This window comes from Nicotiana sylvestris, chromosome 5, assembly GCF_000393655.2.
Source record: "Nicotiana sylvestris chromosome 5, ASM39365v2, whole genome shotgun sequence".
In the NCBI taxonomy this organism is placed as follows: domain Eukaryota; kingdom Viridiplantae; phylum Streptophyta; class Magnoliopsida; order Solanales; family Solanaceae; genus Nicotiana; species Nicotiana sylvestris.
The window spans coordinates 38,041,236-38,063,755 of NC_091061.1; the positions used below are offsets into that span (position 1 = coordinate 38,041,236).

The following is a 22,520-nucleotide window of genomic DNA, read 5'->3' on the forward strand; positions in this document are numbered from 1 at the left end:
AGTAAATAAATTTTTGAAAACCAATTGAAAGCACTAAGATGATTTATAATACATAATTAACAATTTAAAAATATAGCATCCCATTTTATAAATATGAGATAAATTTAAACCTAAAAATGACTAATATTGCAATTATATGCAATTAAGATTAAACAATACTAAATAAATTTGTAAAAATATGCAAAAAAATAAATTAGCTATATTTTAGAATAAATATAAATTTTAAACAAATGAATTACCAAAATAATGATTTTGGAAATAATTATTGGGGTTTTTATGGATAAAGGGGGAAATAAATTGATTTAAAAACCTTTAAAAATTATGAAAAAAAATAAAACATTTGGACCTGCTTATATATACATATATATGCTATTTTGAAAGTATTTTGCATAATGAAAAAAGTATATAGGGAAAAATTGGGTATCAACAGCTGTCCCTCTTTACCTGGGAAGGATGAAAGAGTTGTCGGGTAAAGATATGATGACCAATTTTGATCGAACGAAACGGTTCGAAGAAGTTAGGCTGCGCCATGGCTTCTGAGTTTCCTACATATACTTGGTTTTATAGGAATCAGGCCATATGTAGTTCAGAATCTGTCGACGGAGTATGCCGATGGAGACTTTCCAAGAATGGATGCAATATCTAGGACAGGGTGAGTGGGCAGCTTATGAGAATGTTTAAGGTTAGATATGGCTGCGGGAACTGGAGCGGGCTTGCTCCTGCTGGAATGGTCGTCGCTCTCCAGTGTACCTGCAATTAGAAACAATACAAGCGTATACCGTGCATAAATTTAAACATGATATAGATTCCCGCCGGACCATGAATGTTGTCTTCGGATGGTTAGGATGACGTCCTTAGACCATGACGTGCTGGGCCATGAAGTGTACAATAAAGGATTTACAGGCCATGAAATGATGCTCTCGCGCTATGAGGATGGTACCTCAGAACCATGATGCCTTTGAATAATGCCATGCAAAAGATTAAAAGGGATCCTCAGGCCATGACATGGTGTTCTCGGGATATGAAGATGGTGCCTCCGTAAGATGAAGCCTTTGGATAATATAGCGATCTTTTAGCCCATGAGATGCAGTGTGTGGTGATCTTTCAGCCTATGAGATGCAGTATGTGGCGATCTTTCAGCCCATGAGATGCAGTATGTGGCGATCTTTCAGCCATGCAGATGCAATATGTGGCAATCTTTTAGCCATGCAGATGTAGTATGAGGCGATCTTTCAGCCATGCAGATATAGTATGAGGCGATCTTTCAGCCATGCAGACGTATTATGAGGCGATCTTTCATCCATGCAAATGTAGTATGAGGTGATCTTTCAGCCATAAGATGCAGTATGAGGCGATCTTTTAGCCATGCAGATGTAGTATAAGGCGATCTTTCAGCTGTAAGATGCAGTAAGGTAGTGTTTAGCCTTATGCAGGGATGAAGGCAGTGTTTAGCCTTATGCAATGAAAATGCAGGTGAAGGTAGAGCTTAATCTCGAAAGGCAGAATGGTAGCCTTATGCAATGCAAAATGCAGATGGAGATAGCGTTTAGTCTCGGAAGGCAGAATGGTAGCCTTATGCAATGCAAAAATGCAGATGGAGGTAGAGCTTAACCTCGGAAGGCAGAATGGTAGCCTTATGCAATTCAGATGTAGATGGAGACAGAGTTTAGTCTCGGAAGGCAGAATGGTAGCCTTATGCAATGAAAAAATGGAGATGGAGACATCGTTTAGTCTCGGAAGGCAGAATGGTAGCCTTATGCAAGAAATAAAATGGCAAATGGTAGTAAAGCTTTCTTAGCTGATAGTAGATCTCGACATTGTGATTGCTGGGGACATTGTGATATGCGGAATATCACTGGTGTGTGCGGATAACGAATATTGGTAGGTGCAACGATTTTGAGAGTTGTATTACTGAATAATGTTTGTTCCATGGGAGTATAGTATGTTTGATGATTTCACAATCCAAGTGCATGCATCCAAATAAAAATCGTGAGTTTTGTAAAAAGGAGGTTAGTTCGTATCCTCACTGGCTTTGCTTGACCTGCTCGACTCTGATCTGGTGATACTGTATGTATCATTGGGGTAGTGTTTATAAACAAAGCAATTTCAGTAATATGCATGATTTTGTAAAAATATGACATAATAATATTTTAGATGAACCGACGAATGTGACATGGTTCGGGACATTGCAACCTCTCTTGCTACAAAATTTTGAGGGTCCTCCTCAAAATTTTGCACCAATTTAATGGGTTGATGCTCCTGACTGTTGCTTGCGACGATCGGCTGAAATTACTTCGGAATTTTAAGGGTCCTCCTCAAAATTCTGCCCCAGTTTCCAATTGCGGGGGGAAATGAAATTTTATTGAATTGTGACAGAACCCATAGGGCTGCCTATGTATCCCCTCTTAAATGGGAATCAGGCCAGGCGTAGTTCAAATTACATCATATAAGGGAAGCATGAAAATTACACATAGTAGCACTTGACTGCATCCGAATTGATCGATTTTGGCCAGACTTCCCCGTCCATTTCTGCGAGTATGAGGGCTCCTCCAGTCAGAATACGGTGAACCATGTATGGACCCTGCCAGTTAGGATAGAATTTCCCTTTGGCTTCGTCTTGATGCGGAAAAAGTTTCTTTAACACCAGCTGCCCTAGTGTGAACTGTCTCAGCTTGACTCGTTTGTTGAATTTGTTCTGATAGAGTTGACCATGGCAGACTGCATTCATTCTCTTTCTATCTATAAGGGCTAGTTGCACATAATGACTTTTTACCCATTCGGTGTCATCGAGCTCAGCTTCTTGTATGATCCTTAGGGAAGAAATTTCTACCTCAGCGGGAATGACAGCTTCTGTACCATAAACCAACATATAGGGGGTTGCCCCAGTTGATGTGCGGACTGTGGTGCGGTACCCTAATAGAGCAAATGATGACTTTTCATTCCACTGTTTATGCTTCTCTATCATTTTCCTCAATATCTTCTTGATATTCTTGTTGGCAGCTTCTACAGCTCCATTCATTTGAGGCTTGTAGGCTGTGGAATTCTTGTGTTTGATCTTGAAGGTTTCACACATAGCTTTCATGAAGTCACTATTGAGGTTGGAGCCATTACCAGTAATGATCGATTCTGGAATCCCGAATCAATAAACAATATGGTCGCGGACAAAGTCTGCCACGACTTTCTTAGTTACCGCTCTGTAAGATGTTGCTTCGACCCATTTGGTGAAATAGCTGATTTCTACTAGGATAAACCTATGTCTATTGGACATGGTAGGCTCGATTGGTCCAATAATGTCCATTCCCAGGCAGCGAACGACCATGGTGAGCTTGTTGCATTAAGCTCATATGGACGTACCTTTATCATGTCTGCATGTATCTAATAGCGATGGCATTTTTGGACATACTAGATGTAGTCTATTTCCATAGTCATCCAAAAGTAACTGGCCCGAAGTACTTTCTTTGCTAAGACAAAATCGTTCATATGTGAACTGCACGTCCCAGCATGAATTTCTCTTAGTAGCCTGGATGCTTCCTTTGCATTGACACACCTTAATAGTCCCAAATCAGAAGTTCTCCTATACAGTATTCCTCCGTTGTGAAAGAAATTGTTGGACAACCTCCGAAGGGTGCATTTTTTAGTATGATTTGCAAGATCTAGGTATTCTCCTTATGCCAAATATTTCTTGATATCATGAAACCAGGGCTTTCCATCTGCTTCCTCTTCGACATGAGCACAATAAGCTGGCTGATCATGGATCTTTACTTGAATGGGATCAAAGAAATTCTTTTCCGGATATTGTATCATAGATGATAGGGTAGCCAATGCATCGACAAACTCATTCTGAATTCTGGGAATATGTTGGAATTCCGTCTTTGTGAACCTTTTCCTCAGTTCCTGTACTTGATGCAAATATGGGAGTATCTTGGAGTTCTTGGTTGCCCATTCTCTCATACCTGATATATAAGTAGGCTTGAATCTCCAATTACTAACAACTCTTGAAAATTCATGTCAATGGCCATTTTGAGCCCTAGGATGTAGGCTTCATACTTTGCCATGTTGTTGGTGCACGGGAACTTGAGTTTGGCAGACACCGGATAATACTGACCGATTTCTAATACTAGGACTGCTCATATGCCAACTCCTTTAAAGTTTGCCGCTCCATCGAAAAACATTCTACAATCGTCATAGGATTTTGCAATATCTTCTACTATGAATTATAGCTCTTCGTCAGGAAAATACATTTTTCAGGGGTTCGTATTCTCCATCCACGGGATTTTCAGCAAGGTGATCTACTAGTGCTTGTCCCTTGATTGCTTTCTGAGTCACGTAGATAATGTCAAACTCACTCAATAGGCTTTGCCACTTGGCTAGCTTACCAGTGGGCATGGGCTTCTAAAAGATGTACTTCAAAGGATCCATCCTTGATATGAGATATGTAGTATAGGCACAAAAGTAATGCCTCAGCTTCTAAGCTACCCAAGTCAAAGCACAACAGGTGCGCTCCAACAAAGAATATCAGGCCTCGTACGGGGTGAACTTCTTACTGAGATAATAAATGTCTTGCTCCTATCTCCTAGTTTCATCATGCTTCCCTAGAACACAACCAAAAGCTCCATCTAATACTGCAAGGTAGAGTAATAGGGGTCTATCTGGCTCGGGCGAGACCAAGACTAGTGGCGTTGATAGGTACTCCTTGATTCTGTCGAAGGCCTTTTGGCAGTCATCAGCCCATATGGTAGCGGCGTCCTTCTTCAACATCTTAAAGATTGGCTCATAGATAACTGTAGATTGTGCTATGAACCGGCTGATGTAGTTGAGTCTCCCCAAGAAACTGATCACATCCTTCTTATTCCTTGGCGATGGCAATTCTTGAATAGCTTTGACTTTTGATGGATCCAGTTCTATTCTTTAGAGACTCACAATATACCCAAGCAATTTCCCAGCAGGAACTCCAAATGCTTCAGTTTCAGGTTGTACCTTCGCAATCTATTGAAGAACTTCCTCAAATCTTCTATGAGATCCGTGGCCTTCTTGGACTTGATGATGGAATCATCTACATATACCTCAATCTCCTTGTGTATCATATCATGGAAAATGGTGGTCATGGCCCTCATGTAGGTGGCCCCTGGATTCTTTAGACCGAACGACATCATCTTGTAACAATACATTCCCCACGGCGTAATGAAAGCCATTTTCTCAGCATCTTCTTTATCCATCCAAATCTAATGATAACCCGCGAAACAATCTACAAATGACTACAGCTCGTGCTTGGCGCAATTGACAATCAAGATATGTATATTTGGTAAAGGGAAGTCATCTTTCGGACTGGCCCGGTTCAGATCTCGGTAATAGACACAAACTCTGACCTTCCCATCCTTCTTTGGCACTGGCACGATGTTGGCTAGCCATGTCGGGTATTCTACTACCTTGAGAACCTTAGCTTTCACTTGCTTGGTGACTTCTTCCTTGATTTTCAAACTCATGTCAGGCTTGGACATTTTGAGCTTTTGCTCTATTGGAGGACATGTCGGATCGGTTGGCAGTTTGTGAGCCACAATAGATGTACTCAGACCAGTCATGACATCATACGACCATGCAAATATGTCCTCATATCCCTTTAGAAATTATGTATATCTCTTCTTTCCAGACAACGCTAGGTAGATGCTGATTCATGTTTCCTTGACGTTTTCTGCATCTCCCAAGTTAACAATTTATGTCTCATCCAGGTTGGACTTGGGTCTATTCTCAAAGTTCTCAATTTCTTTGACAATATCATATGGTATGTCATCTTCCTCTGAATCAATGTCAGTTTGTTGCATTGTCTCATTGCATGTCACAGTCATTGGTTCATCGAGATAAGTAATAGTAATGCTGTATAAGTAAAGTAATGAGAGAGAAATAATAATGAGTGTTGATTCATAAGAAAAGTCAAAATACTTTGATAAAGTGCATAACTATTTTGAACATTGAAGATCTTATTGCGGGAATTAAAAATGCAAAAAGAAAATCATTTATTAAATAAAAACAGTGCATGGTACTTGTTTTAGCCTTGCTACCCCGAGGCTCGCCGGGCTCTGTTTGTCTTGATAGTCCAGTTATTGAGGCGTGCTCCTCTGCTCACAGCCTGTATGGAAGGGCCTTTATCCCCCTCCTCCTCGAGAATAACACAACAACCCATGTCATTGTCTTCCAGGAACAAGTCCTTCACCGTGGCCAGGGCTTCTTCTTCCTCTGACCCATAAACAATGTCGTCCTGCTGGAAACTCTGCTCCAAATACGGTATTGGTTGCTCTAGTGGGTAGTAAGGACCGCGCCATGGTGACGACAAGTTGTTGAATTCTTCCCAAGTGTACTCATATCCCAGACCGAAAGTGGTTCTATGTTTCTTGAGCTTTATGGGATTAGAGATTCCTTGGAGGTTCTTTCCGAGCCCCTTTCCAGGTTCGTACCCACTCCAGTTCAGAATACTCTCAATTTTGTTATCCAACCATTTATCTTTGTTAGCAACATTTACCCTTTCAATGTGGTGGTAAGTCTCTCCAGCTAACTTCCTTCTTCTTTCGATTGCTGGAATGGTCTGGTGACTGTATATAGGGTTGCTACCATCGTCGTGAATGATCACCTCTTGATGCTTCCATTCGAATTTTACTTCTTGATGTAGTGTTGATGTTGTGGCCCCAGCAGCATGAATCCACGGCCGTCCTTATAGAAGATTGTAAGATGTCGTCACGTCTATCACTTGGAAGTCGACATCGAACCATATTGGTCCCATTTGCAAGCATAGGACAGTCTCACCAATGGTGGACCTCTAAGAACCATCGAAGGCTTTCACATTGATTGTTCCGTCCTTTATCTCGTGTAGTCCTTTACCCAACTTCTTGAGTGTTACCAGTAGACAAATGTTGAGATTGGAACCTCCATCGATCAGGATTCTTGTGATAAAATAGTCCTCGCATTGCACAGTGATATGAAGTGCCTTGTTGTACCCCAAACCTTCAGGTGGCAACTCATCCTCGTGAAAGGTAATCTTATGGCTCTCCAACACTTGTCCTACCATGTTGGCCATCTCCCCATCAGTGATTTTGCTTGGTACGTATGCTTCACTCAGCACCTTTAGGAGAGCATTCTTGTGTGCCTCAGAATTTTGTAGCAAAGCAAGAATGGAGATTTGTGCTGGCATTTTGTTCAATTGGTCGATGACCAAGTATTCCTTGGCATGTATCTTTCTCCCAAGATTGTCTGGACCTGTCCCAATGATGGGTGGCCGGTTGGAGACCTGCTTTTTTGACTCAGCTAGATGTTCAGGGGTATAGACTCTACCAGTTCTTCTCATACCCTATCCTGTAGTAGTCTCTTCGAACCTGACCTTGCCTTTCCTCCTAGCCTCAACTGTATAGTCCTAGGGTACAACCTTTGTGTGGAATGGTGTCATGGTCGACATCTCCATTGGGATTGGTGTGTCTACCCTTACTCCGAATGGAGCATGTGCCTTGGGTGGTAAAACTGCAACTTCAAATGGTGTGGGTACATTCACCAGAGACACGAATTCGACCTCAATTGGTGCTCGTGTCTTTGCAGATGATGTCGCTTCAAACTCGAGTGGTACAAATATATTTACTTCAGCGTCCCCGGATGGTTGGATCTGGACTATGATTGGATTAAGAGTAGCTATTGGCTTCTTTGGGTCATCACCTTCTGCAATCAAACTGATTGACCCCTCGGGATCCCAATCATCCTCTATTTCAATCACGTGGACACCTCCACCTTTGTGGTCTGGTAGAGGGTTGTTGTGGACATTTGGAGCGGGTTTCTTTGCCACAATAATTTTGTTATCAATTAAAGTTTGGATCTTGTCTTTTAAGGAACGACATTCGTCGATGGTGTGCCCTTTCATGCCAGAGTGGTATACACAGGATTTGTTTGGGTTAACCTACTGAGAAGGGTTCTCAGGGGTCGCACAAGGGATAGGGGTGACATAACTAGCAGTTTTGAGTCTCTCGTACAATTGGTCAATGGGTTCAGCAATGGTCGTATATTATTTTGGAGGTCTGCGATCAAAATTAGGTCAGGGTCTAGGGAAGTTTTGGCGTGCAAGAGGTGGTTGATAGTGGGATGGTTGAGCATTATTGGTTTGGTAGACATGAGCGGGTTGGGAGTATCTGGGTGAAGTAGGCTGATATATGGGAGGTAGAGCTTGATATGAGGGTGAAGGTGTTTTGTAATTTGGGGTTGGCTGGTATATGAGTGGAGGTGTTGGGTAAGTTTGGTATTTGAGTGAGGATTTGGTTCTCTGTGCAACCATTACGACCCCTACGTCCTTTTTCTTGGACACACCACCAGACCGCAAGGCCTTATTTGTAGCTTGTAAGGCCTCGATGTTTGTAACTATTCCGCTTTTGATACTCTCTTCAATCCTTTGACCCAGTTTGATAATGTCAGAGAATTTGTGGCTCTCGATCATCATTAGTCATTCATAATATTGTGGGTCCTGAGCCCGGACAAAGAATTTGTTCATCTGTTCTTCCTCTAAGGTAGGTCTTACCTTAGCATCTTCGGACCTCCAGCAAGTAGCATACTCGCAAAACGTTTATGTAGGCTTCTTCTTTAGATTCTGCATATAGAACACATCCGGTGCATTCTCTGTGTTAAACATGAACCTGTCCATAAAGTCGGATGCCATGATTACCCAACTTGACCACTTCTTTGGATCTTGGCTGATGTACCAAGACAATGCATCTCCTATCAGACTCCTCATGGACAGCTTCATGTGGATTCTCTTGTCTTTCCCTACTCCAACCAGCTTGTCGCAGTATGTCCTTAAATGGACTCTTGGATCACCTATGCCGTCAAACATTTCGAACTTCAGAGATTTGTACCACTCGGGCAGTTCGACATCGGGCTGTATGAAAAGATCTTCATAGTTTAGCCCCTCAATTCCCTTTCTTCCTTCAATGCCTTGAATCCGGCTAGTCAACTTCTTAAGTTCCTCAGCCAAGTTCCTGATGAGCAGGTCTTTTTTGTCAAACTTAGGTGTGCTTGAGATAGGTTGGGTGGAATATGGCATGGTCTCCACGTAGATAGGGGTGTTATGGTGGCGTGTGAAATTGGTCATATGTGGAGTTTTGGAGTTCTGGGATGAGTATTAGAGTGTTGTTTGGGGTATGGCAGGTGTTGCATTGGGTCTTTGGTAGAATACTGTGAAGGGCGGGATGATTCTGTTGCTTTGGGATGTTTTGAGGTGGTGTAGGGTTTTAAGTATTGGGAAAGGTGATATATGGGGTGCTGAGGGAAAATGACAGGCTTGCCAGATTCCGAACTTGATCGAGCTCTTCTTGGAATTTCAACAGCTTTTGTTCAAATTGGGATACATTCTCCTTAGGAACATGAGTACCATGGCCATTAGTAGCCTCTACCCATTCAATTGGATTCTCCTTTCTGACGTTGTTCAAATCTTCCATTTTGCCTTTGTTATTATTTTTGACAGGACTAAGAGGAGGAGTGGGTGGAGGCCCCCCGGATCTCGTGGAATAGGATTATGTTGCCAGAGTGCATAAACTAACCTTTGGGGAAGGGAATAATAAAAACAAAACAAAGAATAAAACAAAAAGGTAACAAAGTTAGTGAGGATCATAAAAAGGTATTGCAGTATTTAAACACATAGTGCATGAATGTAAATCATGTCCTAATTTGGGGACCTCTTTGTGCCCGAGGTGGGCCTATCGACAAATTGATTTGGAGAACTTAGGATGCTAAATGCTTCATTTTATTGATAAAAATAATATGAATCCCAAATCGACACTAAACAATCAGGAAAAAGTCACTAATGGCCATTGGCCTTATTACATTTATAAAGAGAAAAGATAAACTCCTATCTATTTGGTCCCAGAAGGACCTTCCCCAGATTCGGCATCCTTGGCTCTGTCGAACAGCTTTCCCGACTCGCGAAGTCCCAGCAATAGGTATGCTCTGGCTAGGTGTCCGTCTTCTGTACCTTCAGAATTTTGACAATCATTGACCCTTTTGAGAAACTTTCTCTCCAATTCCACTATGCCTCGCTCCAAGTATCCTTGTCGCTTGCTGGCACTGACAGCCATGTCCTTCCATTCCTCAATCAGCTTCTGGTTGGACTCTTGTATTTTGCAGTGTTTACTTTCTCACTCACGGATCCTTTTGCGCAGTTAGTTGTAATTGACTTGTGCATCGTCCCTTTCGTCTATAATCCTGTGTCCTCGAGCAAACCCTGGCTGGCCCAGACCATCATGATTGTCTTCCAACCAACCTGAGTAGAAAGGAGTGCAACTAGCATGATACCTGTCTGGCTCGATGGTATCTCTCCCCATTATGATCTTGCAGTGCCATATATGTTGAGCTTGGCACTTGTAAGGGCTATCATCATTCTGGAAGTCAGCCCGGAAATGACTCATCTTGTCGACCCTGGGTATAACCTGCTTCCTACCAGCTTGTCTCATAACTTGGAGAGGGACGTAAGGACAGGTTCCTCTCAAACCAATCAATATCAGGAAAGGTGCATCTCTAGATCGGGCGATGAACTCCTCGGTTGGAAGCCACTCAAATATCCATTGAACCTGTTCTTCGGTCAGATTATCAAATAGCTCCAACCATCCTTTGGCATCCTCAGGCTGAGCGAACATATTGGGGACATAATTCATTCGCTTTGGATGATGGAAAGCGATGTGATCATCCCAGTTCCTACGCTGAATCTCTTGTCGGTATTCGCCCTTTTGGAGGTATTCCATGAGCCAGAGTTGAAGTAATAAATTGCAGCCTTCGAAGTGCTTTGCTCCTTATTGACACTTCTCCAAGGCTCGATATATGTCAGCAATGATCATGGGCACGATGCTGAATGGCTGCACACCGATCCTTTCTATTAAGGTCTTAGTTACCATAGCCAGCCTAGTGTGGATTCTTGCTCCAGCCTAGTGTGGATTCTTGCATTCTCTATCGGAAACACGATCAGCCCCAGAAAACAAAACATGAAGACGAAAAACCTTCGATGGATGTGCCCCAAATATGTGCTGGCAAATTCGTCAGGGTAGGTACGATATGATTTTCTGTGACCGTACCTTTCATACAAATAGTCAAAAGGAATGTAGGATTCCTTCAAACATGTCAATTCTGGATTCTTCTTTAAACCCATCATTTTGAGGAAACCCCTTCCTTTACGATTCTCAGGCATCAGCAGACCTGGAATTTCCCATACTAGACCGGCCAATCCTTCTATCCCCTCTAGCAAGCGTGTCATTTCAGTGTCCCCAAAGCGGAATACAACCCTTTCACAATCCCAAAACAGTGTGGCAGCTTCTATGATCCTGTTATTAGGTTGGATCTCCAGAAGGGATGGTAGATTTCCCATATATTTTCGGACGAGGGTTTAATCACTAGAGTGAAGGTCTTTCCACCAGCTTAGTAGTCTTGGGTGGATGTTGGTCACCATGCCGAATCTAGGGACTTCGTGCGGCATTTTTTTACAAAACAAAAAGGATAGGCCCTAACCCCCTACTAGACTCGACTATTTAATACCAATAATTAGCATGAACCATTTAGTTCTCCAAATAAATGCACAGAACGTGGTGGTGTCCGTTTGGGTTCAGAAAAACCCGGTGGACTTTGGACATAGGCTATCTTAAAGGATCATTATATGGACAACATAACTGACCCGGTTAGGTTTGACCATGATGTATGCACAATTTAAACAGAGTAAGGTTTCTATAGGGTTTTAGACTAGTACCATTGAGCGGACAACTCAAGGGGGAAGGCACGGAACTGTCCACTGCACCGGTGATCGACTGGTTTTATCACAAATATGCCTTTCCGAATTTAGGGGGGTAAAAATATAGGAAGAGTACAACCACTCATTATAAGTGTTGCTATGGTATTTATTTGGCACGAGTGGAGTATGATGTCGAACATGATTATGCAATAATTAAAACATGTTGACACATATTTGCATGTTAACAAAGTGATAAATACAACAGTTTCATAATTTAAAGCAATAATGAAGGAAGTAAACAAAGAAGATATGTCAGTTTTGCATCTTTAAAAAGAAATTAAATGCTTAAAGAAATTCAAACAAGTAACTGCACATAAAGGAGGTACAAATTCACAAGAACAATTTGTCGCGCCCCCTTTTTCTAAGGCGAAATAGGGTTCATGACATTTGGGAGGACAACTCGTTCCCTCTTGGGAATTGGGTTTTTTGGGTTGAAGAGTTGCCACCTAATGATTAAAGTGCATTAGTACACTAAAGAAGAGTTCGAGTTGGAAAATCAGAGTTCGGGTAAGGGCTAGAAATTATCTCGAGGGGAAGGTGTTAGGCACCCCCCAAGATCCACTAGTGTGGTTCTCGGCCATGTTACAATTGTGACTTTGAATAACAAGTAAGCAAATAGAAGTCTCAAGTAGAGGGGGTTTTCACATAATATTGCAAGCAAGTTGAGAGTTTGACAAAAGTAAAAAAAGCAGAAATTTTAAAGAAATAGTTTGAGAATAAAATAAACAAATAAAGGAAAAGGGGTCCTAGATTTACAAATAGTATGGATCAAATCAATGCAATGCCCTGTAATCACTCCTCAAAAGAGGGGCTACATGCGGTATTAGCACACCGGTCATCATGTCCATATCTACCCTTTCCCACCCCGTTAAGGTATTAAAGCGCGGAATAGTATCGTTTCTTATTGCATGCTATTACCCATCCCAATCCTATCAGTCCTAGAGGCATTTGAGATTACTAATCCTAAAGGGGAGGGAGTTGGGGGCTTTTCAGAGTTTTAAAAGGATAAAAAGTCTAGGCGACAAACAAAACACATAAGCAATTAGGGGGAAAACAAATAGCAGTTAAAGCTCAAACAAGCCTCCTCACTCAGAGGAGAAATATATAGCATGACTTCAAATATTGGTTATGGTCTGAATTAAAGCGTTAGGACAGGCTGATTTATCACATATTTCTCAGATGAGGTGTCCGAATTAGACTTGTCAAATTGTAGTTTATCAAAACTGACACAGTTAATTAATCACCTAATGGTTTGCCTAGGTAAGACCAATAGACATGACATCTAACAATACTGATTTTAAAGAAAGGATTACTGGTTTTATAAACAAGGGTTCTGCAGATTGTAAACGGTATTACTACTGATTTTAAAATCATAGATGGAATAGCGAAACGGATTCAATTGGTTACTCCTATAGGCATGCTTTCTAAGCGTTATTGGTTTTTAAATGATTGCAAAAATGCAAGAGTCCTATAGGCATGATATCTAGAATGAAGTTGATTATTATTAAACCTATGATTGTTTGCCCAATGACATGTATATGCAGCAGTGCAGAAAACCTATGATCATGATTTCTATATGCAGAAATGCAGAAATTAGAGACATGATTTCTATATGCAGAAATGCAGAAACCTAGATACATGATTTCTATATGCAGAAATGCAGAAACCTAGATACAGGATTTCTATATGCAGAAATGCAGAAACCTAGATACAGGATTTCAATATGCAGAAACGCAGAACTTATATGCATAATTTCTAAGATGCAGAAATTTATAAGTAACCTATAGGCATGTTGTTTATGTGAATGCAGGAATCAGAAAATCCTATAGGCAAGTTATCTACCCGTTTGCATACATTCATCCCATACCTTTCCACTGGCCATCCCCAATAGTCATTACAAATTATTACAGACCCGAATGACTCAAAAAAAGGTAAAAAAAATTACATCAGAAGTTCCAGCTACAACCAAACAACCTAATTCAGACTCAAAGTCCAACAATATGAGATAAACCAACTTCCAGGATTGGATTTCCAAAAGCCTTTTTCATACTTTGGATATGTCAAAGTTCCTAAGAGTAAGTGTAAGTGCATGGGGGGGATCAAGGAAAGCCATGGTAGGCTGGTGGTCATGCCCTACAATTGGGAGTGCTGGCACACCCATGACCAGCCTGTCAGCCAAAATTGGGAGTTAGGATCTATGGAGGATTAGGTTTGGACCTGAGTAGTAATCTGGATACTGCCAGGCCATGAACCTTAACTCAAACACATATAAGGGAATAGGGGTAGGGATTCATAACAGAAAATAAATGCAAGGAAAGAACACACATAGTTAACATTAATGATGAACAACAAAGTAAACAGGATTACAGAAAACTGTAAATAAACACATAGGGGTGAGGCAGGAAAGCTAAATTAGAACATAGCAGTTTCAGGGAAAACAAACAAGTAAAAGTATTCTTGAAAAGGCCAAGTTGCAAGCAAAAGTTCCAAAAGATCCCAGAAAAGAGCGGAATGTTGTAAGAGTATTGAACTCAAAGCAATAAAGTGTATAAGTAAGTTGAAAGTATTGATCTAAAAGTTTGAGGTATTGAACTGGAAGTGACGTCAAAAGTGCAGAAGGGTAGTCCCTTTTATAGTGCAGAAAACGAGTAAGAAAAGGTAAGGAAATAACTTTGAAATCAGTCTCATATGATCTCCCTTCAGTTAAGCGATTTGATTTCAAACCGGTAGAATACAATTGAGGAAATAAATTTGATTAAACTCTTTTCACAGTAGCATAAAAAGGGTAAATACATAGAGTTTATTTAAGGCAAAAGTCCATTGGTACTTGGTTTGTAAAGAAAAAGGAAAGGGAATCAATCAGATAGTTAGTAAAATCAACATTACAGGCTTAGTTCGAATGAACCAAGTCAGGAATATGTAAAGAGGGTTCAATCGAAGAAAAATCAGTGACAATTCGTCAGCTTTATTAAAAGGATTTCAGAATCAATCAATCAGTTGGTAAAAACATTTTGAAAGAGAAATTTCACATATATAAAGCATACGAATCAAACGAAAGGAATCGTCAGGTTACTCAGAAAAAGAGTCTAACATTGAAAGACTTAGAGTCACAAACAAAAGGGAATCGAGTTTAGTTACAGACTCATAGTGAGTCTGAAAGCCTAGGGTCCCAAAGTGGAACCCTAATATCACTTGCCAAAGAAACCCCCAAATCCTAGGGTTTCGAATTGAGTCAGACATAGAGGTGAGAGAGCAGGTCATTGAAAGAGGCTCAGAAGTCTCTTCCAAAGACTTTATGAGAAACAAACATACATGAGAAAGAACTGATTCAAGGTCATGAGAACATGTTTGAGAAAACTTGGAGTTTAAACAAGTTTAGAAGAAAGAGATGATACGAGCTTAAACAAAATCAGGTGAAATATGCATAGCAAGAACACAAACAGAGCTAAATAAAGTGAACAAAATCAAAGAACTCAACCATAAACACGTATAGCAAAGAATAAGGATTAACAACATGGATTAACATGTGAGTACATGAATAACAATAAAAGTAGAAGAATCTTGCATAATAGAAAGGAAACAAGAGAGCAAACTCAAGCATAGTAGAAAAGAAAGCATATGAGTATAACATAGGTAAACACACATGAAGAAACAATAGAAAGAATCGGAAAGATATTTGAAGAAACTTTTTTAGAAACCCTAAAATTAAAATTGAGCGATTTTTAAGAAGAAATTTGGGGAAAACCTTTTAAAATGTCAAGTAAAGCCCAGATATATCACAGATCTAAGAAAAAATAGGCGAGTACAGAACCTCAGATGGCTTAGAGTTTCATAGAAAACCCTAGAAATGAGAAAGGTCTTGAGGAAATTCAGATCCTGAGTCGAACATACTCATATTGCTTGAACATGCCGAGGTAATGGCCGGAGAAGCCATAGATCTATAGATCCGAGAAGGATCTGAAGAGAGCCATTGAAGTCGGGCTTCAAAACCTTGAATAGTTTAGGTCTGATGGTGAGAAAGGATGAGTACAGACCATCCATGGCCGGAGACGCCATGGATTCCGGTGGAAACATGGTGAGATAAGGTGGGAGACGATTAGGGTTTCGGAGAGGCTCGAGAGGATTTGAGAGACGAAGGGGTTCAAAGGCGGCGTCTCAGGTGAAATGAATTAGGTCAAAGGGGGGTTTAGGAAAAAAAGGAAAGGGTGAATTACGGTCGTTGATCAAAATGATCAACGACCTAGATCAAAGGGGAGCCGGGTGGGTTTTCTTGATCAGGTCAGGGGTCAGGTAATTTGGAGATTGGGCTAGTTTAATTTGGGGGCGGAATTGGGTCAGATTGAGGGCCAAAATTGAAAGGTGAAAGGGCTGTAATTGAAATAGAAATGGGGTAAGTGTTAAATAGCTATTTTCCCTTTTTATTTTATACAAATAGTAATAATAATTTTAAAAGTAAATTAAAAACAATGAGCCAACAAATACTATATAAATATTAATTTAAAAAATACTGGAAATAATTTTATAATTATAAAATGCTACCAATCGTGAAAGAGGCTATAATTGCAATTATATGCAATTTAGCTTAAAAATACCAAATAGATTTGTAAAAAATATGCACTAATCACCTTAATTACATTTTTGTGTAAATATGAGAATAAAATAAGTTATTCACCAAAATGATAATCTTGGGAATAATTATTGGATTTTGTACTACTAAAAATAGACAATAAATTGATTTTAAAATCTTAAAAATTAGGAAAAAATACCAAAACTCTTGGGCATGCTTATATATGTATGTACATAGTATAAAAAACATAGGGTAAAATTGGGTATCAACAGCTGCCTCTCTTTACCCGGGAAGGATGAAAGAGTTGTCGTGTAAAGATATGATGGCCAATTTTGACCGAATGAAATGATTTTGAAGAGTTTTGATCGAGCTCTGGTTTCTGAGCTTCCTACATATCCCTGGTATTACAATAATCATGCCATATGTAGTTCGGGATCCATCGGTGGAGTATGCCGATGGAGATTTTCGAAAAGCGGACGTGATGTTCAGGTTGAGAAAGGATGGTCAGAGTCTGATAGGCTGCGGGAACTGGAGCGGGATCGCTCCTGCAGAGACGGCCATTGCTAGCCGGTGTACCTAAAAATGAACAATACCAACATATATATATATTGTGCATAAATTTAAACGTGATGCAAGTTCCCGTTGGACCGTGGATGCTATCTTTGGACGGTTAGGATGACGTTCTCGGACCATGATGTCCCGGGCCATGAAGTGTATGATAATGGATTCGCAGGCTATGAAATGATGTTCTCGGGCTATGAGGATGATGCCTCCGAACCATGATTCCTTTGAATAATGATATGCAAAAAATAAAATGGGGTCCTCAGGCCATGGCATGGCGTTCTCGGGCTATGAAAATAGTGCCTCCAACAATGACGCCTTTGGACAATTTGGCGATCTTTCAGCCCATGAAAATGCAGAAGGTGGCGATCTTTTAGCCGATGCAAGACGTAAATAAAGAGTGGCGATATTTCAGCCATGCAAGAGAAATAAGGTGGCGGTATTTCAGCCATGCAGATGGAGGTAGAGCTTAACCTCGGAAGGTAGAAAGGTAGCCTTATGCAATGCAGGAGATGCAGATGGAGGTAGAGCTTCACCTCGGAAGGCAGAAAGGTAGCCTTATGCAATGCAAAAAATGTAGATGGAGACAGAGCTTAGTCTGCGAAGGCAGAAAGGTAGCCTTATGCAATGCAGAAGATGCAGATGGAGGTAGAGCTTAACCTCGGAAGGCAGAAATGTAGCCTTATGCAATGCAGAAAATGCAGATGGAGATAGAGCTTAGTCTCGAAAGGCAGAAAGGTAGCCTTATGCAATGCAGAAAATACAGATGGAGACAGAGCTTAGTCTCGGAAGGCAAAAAGGTAGCCTTATGCAATGCAGAAAATGCAGATGGACACAGAGCTTAGTCTCCAAAGGCAAAAAGGTAGCCTTATGCAATGCAGAAAATAGAATGCTAATAGTAATGAAATCTCTTAGCTGATAGATGATAGCTGATAGCTGATTGCTATATTGTGGCTGCTGTGGATGTCGTGTACGGATAGCAACTGTAAATAGGTGATGATTACAAGAGTTGTATTCCTGGGAAGTATGAGTGTATAGATATATCTAATGATTTTACGACTTAGTGCCTGCATCCAAAGAAAAATCGTGAGTTTTGTAAAGGGGGGAAGGTTAGTTCGTTTCCCCATGAGCTTCGCTTGTCCTGCTTGGCGTTGTGTATCGTTGGGGTAGTGTTGCAAAACAAAGCAATTTTGATACTAGACATGCATGATTTAGAAAAAATGTAACATAAATACATAATTTAAAATAGTTTTCTTTCGATGAATCGACGAATGCGATGGCTCAAGACATTGCAACCTCTCTCGCTCTAGAATTTCGAGGGTCCTCCTTAAAATTCTACCCCAGTTTACTAGGCTGGTGCTTCTGACGACTGCGTGCGATAAATGGTTGAAATCATCTTCGGAATTTTGAGGGTCCTCCTTAAAATTCTGTCCCAATTTCCAATAGCGGGGGAAAATGAAAATGTTATTAAATTGTAACCGAACCCATAGGGCTACCTACGTATCCCCTCTTAAACGGGAATCAAGTCAGGCATAGTTCAAATTATCATACAGGAAATCATAAGAGTTACGCATAGTATCGCTTCACTGCATCTGAATTGATCGGCTTCGGCCAAACTTCACCGTCCATTTCTGCAAGTATGAGGGCTCCTCCGGTTAGAACCCGGTGAACCATGTATGGACCCTGCCAGTTGGGAGAGAACTTCTCTTTGGCTTCATTTTGATGCGGGAAAATGTTCTTTAACACCAGTTGCCCCGGTGTAAACTGTCTCGGCTTGACTCTTTTGTTGAAGGCTCTGGACATTCTGTTCTGATAAAGTTGACCATGGCAAACTACATTCATTCTTTTCCCATATATAATAGCTAACTTCTCATAGCGACTCCTTACCCATTCTGCATCGTCAAGTTCTGCTTCTTGTATGATTCTCAAGGAGGGAATTTCTACCTCGGCGGGAATGACTGCTTCTGTACCATAAACAAACATATAGGGAGTTTCCCTGGTTGATGTGCGAACTGTGGTGCGGTATCCCAATAAAGCAAATGATAATTTCTCATGCCACTGGTTATGCTTCTCTATCATCTTCCTTAGTATCTTCTTGATATTCTTATTGGCGGCTTCTACAGCTCCATTCATCTAAGGTCTGTAAGCTGTAGAATTCTTGTGTTTGATCTTGAAGGTTTCACACATGGCTTTCATTAGGTCACTGTTGAGATTGGAACCATTATCAGTGATGATTGACTTCGGAATTTTGAACCAACAAACAATACGGTCGCGGACAAAATCTGCTACCACTTTCTTAGTCACTACTTTGTACGATGCTGCTTCAACCCATTTGGTGAAATAATCAATTGCCACCAGAATGAACCTGTGCCCGTTTGATACGGTAGGCTCGATAGGTCTGATAACATACATTCCCCAAGCGGCGAACGACCATGGCAAGCTTGTTGCAGTAAGCTCGTTTGGAGGCATCTTTATCATGTCTGCATGTATCTGATAGCGATGGCATTTTCGGACATACTGGATGCAGTCCGTTTCCATAGTCATCCAAAAATAACCAACTCGGAGTATTTTATTGGCTAAGACAAAGCCGTTCATATGTGGAATGTAGGTCCCTCCATGAATTTCCTCTAATAGCCTAGATGCTTCCTTTGCGTCGACACACCTTAGTAATCCCAAATCAGGAGTCCTCCTATACAGGATTCCTCCGCTATGAAAGAAGTTAGATAATCTCTGAAGTGTGCGCTTCTGAGTAGGATTTGCGAGTTCTGGATATTCTCCCTTCGTCAAATATTCCTTGATATCATGAAACCAAGGTTTTTCGTCTGCTTCTTCTTCTACATGAGTACAGTAAGATGGCTGATCATAGATCTTTACCGGAATAGGATCAATGAAGTTCTTGTCTGGGTGCTGTACCATGGATGATAGGGTAGCCAATACATCGGCAAATTCATTCTGAACTCTGGGAACATGTTGGAACTCTGTCTTTGTGAACCTCTTCCTCAACTCCTGTACATGATGTAGATGAGGGAGTATCTTGGAGTTCTTGGTTGCCCATTCTTCTCGAACCTGATAAGCAGGTCTGAATCTCCGATCACTAGCAATTCCTAAATGTTCATGTCAATGGCCAGCTTGAGCCCTAAGATGCAGGCTTCGTACACGGCCATGTTGTTGGTGCACGGGAACCTGAGCTTGGTAGACAACGGATAATGCTGGCCAGTTTCTGATACTAGGACTGCTCCTATGCCAACTCCTTTGAAGTTTGTTGCTCCGTCAAAAAACATTCTAAAACCATCATAGGATTCTACAATATCGTCCCCTATGAAAGATACCTCTTCATCAGGAAAATACGTCTTTAGAGGCTCGTATTCTCCATCCACGGGATTTTCAGCAAGATGATCTGCCAGTGCTTGTCCTTTGATTGACTTCTAAGTCACGTAAACAATTTCGAATTCACTCAGTAGGATTTGCCACTTGGCTAGCTTGCCAGTGGGCATGGGCTTCTGAAAGATGTGCTTCAAAGGATCCATTCTTGATATGAGATAAGTAGTATAGGCACAAAAATAGTGCCTCAACTTCTGAGCTACCCAAGTCAGAGCATAACAGGTATGTTCCAATAGAGAATACTGAGCCTCGTACGGGGTGAACTTCTTGCTTAGATAATAGATGGCCTGCTCCATTCTTCCCGTTTCATCATGCTGCCCCAGAACACAATCCAAAGATCCATCCAATACTGCAAGGTAGAGTAATAGAGGTCTACCCTGCTCGGGTAGGACCAAAACTGGCGAGGTTGACAGGTATTCCTTGATTCTGTCAAAGGCTTTCTGACAATCATCAGTCCATTTGGTAGCAGCGTCCTTCTTCAACATCTTAAGGATTGGCTCACAAATGACAGTGGATTGAGCTATGAACTAGCTGATGTAGTTAAGTCTTCCCAAGAAACTCATAACCTCTTTCTTGTTCTTCGGTGGTGGAAATTCTTGGATGGTTTGGATCTTTGACGGATCCAGTTCTATTCCTCGGCGACTCACAATGAACCCAAGTAGTTTTCCGGCAGGAAGCCCGAATGCACACTTGGCGGGATTCAGCTTCAAGTTGTACCTTCTTAGTTTGTTAAAGAACTTCCTCAGATCTTCCATTTGGTTAGTGGCTCTCTTGGATTTGATGATGATGTCATCTACATACACCTCAATCTCTTTGTGTATAATGTCATGGAAAATAGTATTCATGGCCCTCATGTAGGTGGCCCCAACATTCTTTGATCCAAACGGTATCATCTTGTAACAATACATTCCCCACGGTGTAATGAAAGTCCTTTTCTCTGCGTCTTCCTCATCTATCCATATCTGATGATACCCGGCAAAACAATCAACGAACGACTGCAGTTCATGCTTGGCGTAGTTGTCAATTAGAATGTGTATGTTCGGCAAGGGGAAGTCATCTTTCGGACTTAACAATTAAGATCCCGGTAGTCGACACAGACTCTAACCTTCCCGTCTTTCTTCGGCACTGGCACAATATTGGCTAACCATATTGGATACTCTACTACCCTAAGAACATTGGCTTTGACTTTCTTGGTGACTTCTTCCTTGATTTTCAAACTCATGTCAGGTTTGAACATCCTGAGCTTCTGTTTTACTGGTGGACATGTCGGATCGGTTGGCAGTTTGTGAGCTACAATAGATGTACTGAGACCAGTCATGTAATCATACGACCAGACGAATATGTCCTCATATTCCTTTAGAAATTTCGTGTACTCTTTCATTTCTGATGGTGACAGATGAACACTAATGCGCGTTTCTTTGACATTTTCTGCATCTCCCAGGTTGACAATCTCAGTTTCGTCCAGGTTAGACTTAGGTTTGTTCTCAAAATCCTCAACCTCTTTAACAACCTCTTCTAGTATATTATCTTCTTCTTAGTCTATATCCGTCTGTTGTGTTGTCTCATTGCATGTCACAATCGTCGGTTCATCAAGATAAGTAATAGTAATGCTGTGTAAATAAAGTAAACGATAAAAAGAAAGTCAACTAGCAAAAAATAAATATAATGCATGGTGCTTTGTTCAGCCTTGCTACCCCGAAGCTTTCCGGGCCCTGGTGGTTCTAATAAACCAATTGTTGAGGCATGCTCCTCGGCTCACAGCTTGTATAGAAGGGCCTTCCTCCCCTTCCTCCTTGAAAATGACACAACAGTACATATTATCATCTTCCAAAAACAAATTCCTTATCGCTGCTAGTGCTTCCTCTTCTTCCGACCCATATATGACATCGGTTGGCTGGAAGGTCTGCTCTAAGCGAGGTATCGAATACTCTAATGGGTAATAGGGACTGCACCATGGTGGCGACCAGTGGTTGAACTCCTCCCAAGTGTATTCATAACCCAAACCAAAAGTGGTACCGTGTTTCTTCAACTTGATAGGCTTAGAGATTCCTTGGAGATTCTTGCCAAGTCCCTTGCCAGGTTCGTATCCATACCAATTCAGTATACTTTCAATTTTGTTATACCACCATTTATCCTTGTCCACAGCGTTGACTCGCTCAATGTGATGGTAGGTTTCTCCGCCTATCTTCCTTCTTCCTCTGATTGCTGGGAAGGTCTGGC

General features: G+C 41.1%; 1 protein-coding gene across 1 annotated transcript; it reads right to left on the reverse strand.

Annotated features, from left to right (window-relative positions):
• Positions 1–683: 683 nt before the first annotated feature.
• On the reverse strand, positions 684–21,681 carry LOC138868526 (uncharacterized). The gene is made up of 9 exons (XM_070146081.1): positions 21,406–21,681; positions 20,103–20,344; positions 11,085–11,330; positions 8,687–8,999; positions 7,412–7,810; positions 6,962–7,276; positions 6,122–6,265; positions 3,698–3,894; positions 684–750 (listed from the first exon to the last, which is right to left on the reverse strand). The coding sequence occupies exons 1-9, from the start codon at positions 21,679–21,681 to the stop codon at positions 684–686; spliced, it is 2,199 nt and encodes a 732-aa protein (XP_070002182.1).
• Between the last annotated feature and the right edge of the window lie 839 nt (positions 21,682–22,520).